The sequence below is a fragment of the Colobus angolensis genome, unplaced genomic scaffold (genome assembly GCF_000951035.1).
Source record: "Colobus angolensis palliatus isolate OR3802 unplaced genomic scaffold, Cang.pa_1.0 Scaffold38, whole genome shotgun sequence".
Taxonomy (NCBI): Eukaryota; Metazoa; Chordata; class Mammalia; order Primates; family Cercopithecidae; genus Colobus; species Colobus angolensis.
This window is the reverse complement of record NW_012117154.1, coordinates 8,593,710-8,598,706: the sequence shown is the minus strand read 5'-3', so window position 1 is coordinate 8,598,706 and position 4,997 is coordinate 8,593,710. Positions and strand designations below refer to the sequence as shown.

The following is a 4,997-nucleotide window of genomic DNA, read 5'->3' as shown; positions in this document are numbered from 1 at the left end:
GCCATCTCGGCTCACTACAATCCAAATGATTCTCCTGACTCAGCCACACGAGTAGCTGAGACTATAGGCGTACGCCACCACGCCCTGCTAATTTTTGTATTTTTAGTAGACACAGACTTTGACCATGTTGGTCAGGCTGGTCTCGAACACCTGACCTCAGGTGATCTGCCCGCCTTAGCCTCCCACAGTGCTGGGATTACAGGCGTGAGCTCCGGCGCCTGGCCTGCCTGTGGCTTCTCAGCAGAACATTCCCTCATGCTGGGTGGTCTGAGTGGGAGTGTGCTCAGCTTATCTTGATTTGCTGTCTGCGTGTCACATGTCTCTGCTAATGTGGCCCGGGAGATCCTGGTGCCGGTCAGAGCGGGATTGCGGGCAGAGCACCTCCTTGCCAGCTGACTTCGGCTTCTCGGATCTGAGCATCAACTCTTCCCTGCTCTCAGTCATCCCCTCCTCCCCACGCTGAACCCCCCACGACCCCTGCAGAGGCCAGCAGGCGAGGGTTGGAAGCCGGGCTGTGACCCTGGCTGCCGAAGGTCCCCACCTGAGCCCAGCACTGCCCTGCAGGTCACCTTCCGGGTGAAGGTCACGGCCGCAGAGTGTATCCAGGAGCAGTCATTTGTCATCCGGGCACTGGGCTTCACGGACACAGTGACCGTACGGGTCCTTCCCCAGTGTGAGTGCCGGTGCCGGGACCAGAGCAGAGACCGCAGCTTCTGCCATGGCAAAGGCTTCTTGGAGTGTGGCATCTGCAGGTGAGGCGGGCACAGGTCCCCGTGAAGCCTCTCCCAGCCCCACCCCACAAGGCAGGTGTCTGCAGGTGAGGTGCGCGCAGGTGGTTCCATCCCCTCCCCCACTCCACAGATCGGGCGTCCTGGGGGCCCCCTTCTGCAGGAGGTAGGGAGATTTGGGATTGGAACCCAGAACCCCTCGGCAAGCCCTCCCCCGTGCTCCTGAGCCAGGGCACCAGCGATGCCAGCCTGTACTCTACACTCTCTGGCCATGGAGGACCCAAGGCAGGGGACTGGTGGGTGGGAGGACCCCCTCACCAGAGGATAGAGGCCAATGTCAGGGGCACAAGGAGTCCCCACTGGGCGTGCCCATGGCCTTGAGTGGGTCACTTTCTCTGCCCGACCTTCCTTGACCCTCGGAGCTGGCTTCTCTCTGTCCTTGGGGACCCAAGGCCATCAGGCTGGCAGCCCTGGGGCATGAGAGGCCAGAGAGCCTCCTGGGACAGGTGACTGCTTCTGGCAGCCTGGGCCCCATAGGCCTCTCTTCGGGAGTGCACACCCCCTGCCAGGCGTGGGCACCCCACCTCAGGGAGAAGCTGGGGACAGGTGGACCCAGTGAGGAGGTTCACACGGCACTCAGCCAGGAAGCTTACTCGGGCTGGATGGGTCTCCCCCTTTCCTTGCCTGCCTGGCCGGAGCTGCTGGGCTGACCTCGCAGGACTCTGCCCCCTTTGCTCTGGCCACCTCCTCCCCTCTCCAGACTGCTGTGCCAGTCCACGCCCCGGTGGCAGTGCCCTTCCCCACCTGCAGGTCCCTGCTGCCCCCAGCCTCCTCCCATTTCTCAGGATAGTGATGGTCTCTGTGGTCTTGGTGGTCTCTGGCTGTCCCTGTGCCTCAGTGCCCACCCTGCCCACTATCCTGGGTGTGCAGTCCTGGGGCGGCCTCTTCACGGGACTGTGGGGGTGACTCAGTCGGAACACGTGGCAGGTGTTGCGGAGTGCCCTGCCGCGGTTACTCAGACTCTCGGTCCTGTGGCTTCCTTCTCTGGGAAGCAAGAGAGCCCATGGCAGGGCTGTCCCTGAGGATGCCTCAGGGTGTGTGCGGCTCCTGTCTGCCCGCGTCTTGGTGCCAGCTTCCACATCTGACAAAAACACTTGTCCCTGAGTTCTCCCACAACCTGGCCAGTCAGTGCACAAACGCAGGGGGCAGCTGGCTGGAGAGAGGGCGGGGCTGTGGCAGGTGGCAGTGCCAAGTCCCCGCTGGCCACCATGTGGGGCATGCAGGAGCAGACACCAGCCACTCACAGGGCACCGGTGTCGCAGCACAGGCCATGTGCATGGTGGCAACACAGCTGCACAGTGAGCCTGCCGAGCCGCTGCACGCTCAGGCCGAGGCCAGGTGTCTGCTTTCCCCTCGGGACATCCTGGGGAGGGAGCCCAGGGCCCCCGCAGCTAAGTGAGCCTGGCTGCTGGGGAGGTGGCTGGAGAGCAGGGATCCCTGCCCACCCTGCCTGCTCCACCTGCACTCACATGTGCTCGCCGCAGGGCGAGGGGCAGCCGGGGCACTCCTGGCACATTTAGTACATGGCAGGTCCTCGGTAGGCCTCGACGAAAGCACAGACAGTGTGCCATAGAGGTGTTCTCCACCAAGGGCAAGGGGCCTGGGGGACAGGGCAGCCGTCCCACATCACTGGGGGGGAGCCTGACCTTGGAGCTCCTCCTGTCCCCAGGTGTGACACTGGCTACATTGGGAAAACCTGTGAGTGCCAGACGCAGGGCCGGAGCAGCCAGGAGCTGGAAGGAAGCTGCCGGAAGGACAACAACTCCGTCATCTGCTCAGGGCTGGGGGACTGCGTCTGTGGGCAGTGTCTGTGCCACACCAGCGACGTCCCCGGCAAGGAGATCTACGGGCAGTACTGCGAGTGTGACACCGTCAACTGTGAGCGCTACAACGGCCAGGTCTGCGGCGGCCCGGGTGAGCCCGTGGGTCCCTGCTGGACAACAGCCACCCTGCGGCACAGACTTGGCGTTGGGGGGTGCATTCTGGAACACACAACGAGTGGAACAGAAAGGGGGGATCCTGAGGACAGACAGCGCAAGTCTCGCCCGGCCACTGGGCGTCAGCAGGAACTTGGACGACCCTGCACCCTGCCCTGCCTCAGTTTCTGTCTCCATGAGGGCAAGGGGTCCTTGTAGGGGGGGCCCACAGGAGGAACGATCACAGCCCTACTGAGGTCCCATTGACAGCAGGGCAGGGGCAGGCCCAGACTGGCCAGGAGGTGGCCACGTGGCTGGCAGGGCAGGAAGGCCTGGCTAGTGGCCCGGTGCCTTTTGCTCAGGCACATCCCCCAGGCTGGAGGAGGCAGGTGGGCCGGAGGGAGCGACAGCAGTGGCGTTTCGGGAGGGTCTCGGTCCCCAGGTCAAGCAGGAGCTTAGTCGTGCTGGCCCCCGTTTTCCAGGGAGGGGGCGTTGTTTATGCGGGAAGTGCCGCTGCCTCCAGGGCTTCGAAGGTTCAGCGTGCCAGTGCGAGAGGACCACCGAGGGCTGCCTGAACCCGCGGCGCGTCGAGTGCAGCGGCCGTGGCCAGTGCCGCTGCAACGTGTGTCAGTGCAAAGGCAGTTACCAGCCGCCTCTGTGCCAGGAGTGCCCCGGCTGCCCCTCGCCCTGCGGCGAGCACATGTGAGTGCAGGTGGAGCAGGCAGGGTGGGCAGGGATCCCTGCTCTCCGGCCACCTCCCCAGCAGCCGGGCTCACTCAGGGACCCCAGTGAGCACCTCTGCACCATGTGGTTCTCTGCGGGTGCATCTGGACTGAGGAGCCCCCAGCGGCCGCTGCGCCCCTGTGCCCCCCGCCCTCCTGTGCGCACCTGCCATGGGCCCTGGGATCAGGCTCCCAGTTCGCCCACTGCACCCCACATCTGCCCCACTCGGGCCCCCTCCTTGGCCTGAGGACACCCCAACCCCACCTGCCCCACCTGGTGGACACACACCCAAGCCCAAGCCCCCGATGCCTGAGCCCCAGCACGCCCTGGCACCCACGCTCACGCCCTGGCACCCACGCTCACGCCTGGCTCCCCACAGCTCCTGTGCTGAGTGCCTGAAGTTCGACAAAGGCCCTTTGGGGAAGAACTGCAGCGCGGCATGTCGGCACCTGCAGCTGTCGAACAACCCCGTGAAGGGCAGGACCTGCAAGGAGAGGGACTCGGAGGGCTGCTGGGTGACGTACATGCTGGAGCAGCAGGACGGGTGGGGTCGCTACATCATCTATGTGGATGAGAGCCGAGGTGAGGCCACTGGGGTGCAGCGGGGACTGGCTCCAGAGCTCTGACTGCGGGGTCTCTGCAGAGGCGAGGGTGGTGCGGAAGGAGGGTCTCACCTCCAGTGGTGTGGGCCTAGCAGAGTGGGTGAGCCATGTGGGATGCCCTTGGTGGCACTGCAAGGAGGCCAGAGGCCAGTCCCCCCTACCCCGAGCAGCCTCCCTTTTCCATCCCCTCCTCACCCGACCCCACATCAAGCTGGGCAGCAGATGGCCTGTTCCCCGGGGCACCGCTGCTCCACACGGGGCAGGCCCACCAGCATGCCACACTGCCGGGGCCAGGTCATCTCCCACTGGATGCCTCATGGGGCAAGACTTGGAGTTGCAGGTCCCTAGGGGTGGCCTGAGGTCAGGCTGCTGAGTGAGGCTCCCCTGAGGGGACTGGGAGATCCTGGTGCTCGGCTCTCAGCCCTGGAGGGGCCCAGGGGCACCAGGCACTGCCATCCCCCAACACTCTCTGCTCGTCACTCATTCGGCTCCAGTCGGAACCAGGCCCAGCCCCACGGTGACCTTGGCGGCACTGACCCTGTCTTTTCAGGTCTCATGTTCCACAGGCTCCCGAGAGGCAGAGGGGCTGGGACTGGGGGGCCGCTGGCGGACTCCATCAGGCACGGCCAGCAGCCAGCCAGAACTCTTGCAGGACTGAGACCTGGGGGCTCCTCCCTCCCCAGGAGGGGACCCAAGGCAGGCAGTGGGGTGCTCTGAGCCTGTAGGTGACATGCCTGGAGCTCACAACCCACACGTGGGCCTGGAGCTGCAGACCCCCACCTGCCAGGGCAGGAACCCCTGCAGGCCACTTTGAGGGACAGACCTGGGTCACGTCTGGTTTGTGCAATCCCGGTCAAGTCACTTCACCTTTGAGGACAGGTGAAGGAAGGCAGGCTCCCCCAGGAAAGACAGGATGGCAGGAAGGGGCCCGGGGAGTGAGGGTGCGGGTCAGGACGGCAGGAGGGGGC

At 65.0% G+C, this 4,997-nt stretch overlaps 1 protein-coding gene across 4 annotated transcripts in view; it reads left to right on the top strand.

Annotated features, from left to right (window-relative positions):
• ITGB2 (integrin, beta 2 (complement component 3 receptor 3 and 4 subunit)) overlaps nucleotides 1-4,997 on the top strand; it is a 50,156-nt gene that overhangs the window by 41,687 nt on the left and 3,472 nt on the right. For all 4 annotated transcript variants that reach the window (XM_011954189.1, XM_011954188.1, XM_011954187.1 and 1 more), the window contains exons 11-14: nucleotides 565-752; nucleotides 2,458-2,702; nucleotides 3,187-3,406; nucleotides 3,807-4,009. In XM_011954189.1, coding sequence (XP_011809579.1) covers nucleotides 565-752; nucleotides 2,458-2,702; nucleotides 3,187-3,406; nucleotides 3,807-4,009 — 856 coding nt within the window. The remainder of the gene's footprint in view (nucleotides 1-564; nucleotides 753-2,457; nucleotides 2,703-3,186; nucleotides 3,407-3,806; nucleotides 4,010-4,997) is intronic.